Source organism: Fulmarus glacialis, unplaced genomic scaffold (assembly GCF_000690835.1).
Source record: "Fulmarus glacialis isolate BGI_N327 unplaced genomic scaffold, ASM69083v1 scaffold18172, whole genome shotgun sequence".
In the NCBI taxonomy this organism is placed as follows: Eukaryota; Metazoa; Chordata; class Aves; order Procellariiformes; family Procellariidae; genus Fulmarus; species Fulmarus glacialis.
Window position 1 is genome coordinate 1 of NW_009196140.1, and position 200 is coordinate 200.

Genomic DNA, 200 nt, shown 5'->3' on the forward strand with positions numbered 1-200 from the left:
TCAACCCCACGGCCCATTACAACGTCTTCGTGGAGGTGGTGTTGGCGGACCCCAATCACTGGCGTTTCCAGGGGGGCAAGTGGGTGACCTGCGGCAAAGCCGACAATAACATGCAAGGTAGGTGCGGGGTTTCCGGGGTCTCCCCGCCGCCTTCCCCCGCGGGTCGCCTTCCCAGAAGGGCTTCCCGCTTCGCCCCCTCC

General features: G+C 65.5%; 1 protein-coding gene across 1 annotated transcript in view; it reads left to right on the plus strand.

Annotated features, from left to right (window-relative positions):
* Positions 1-8: 8 nt before the first annotated feature.
* EOMES (eomesodermin) overlaps positions 9-200 on the plus strand; it is a gene marked incomplete at its 5' end in the record, with an annotated part of 2813 nt that continues 2621 nt past the window's right edge. The window contains one exon of the mRNA XM_009572121.1: positions 9-117. Within this exon, the coding sequence (XP_009570416.1) occupies positions 9-117 (109 nt within the window). The remainder of the gene's footprint in view (positions 118-200) is intronic.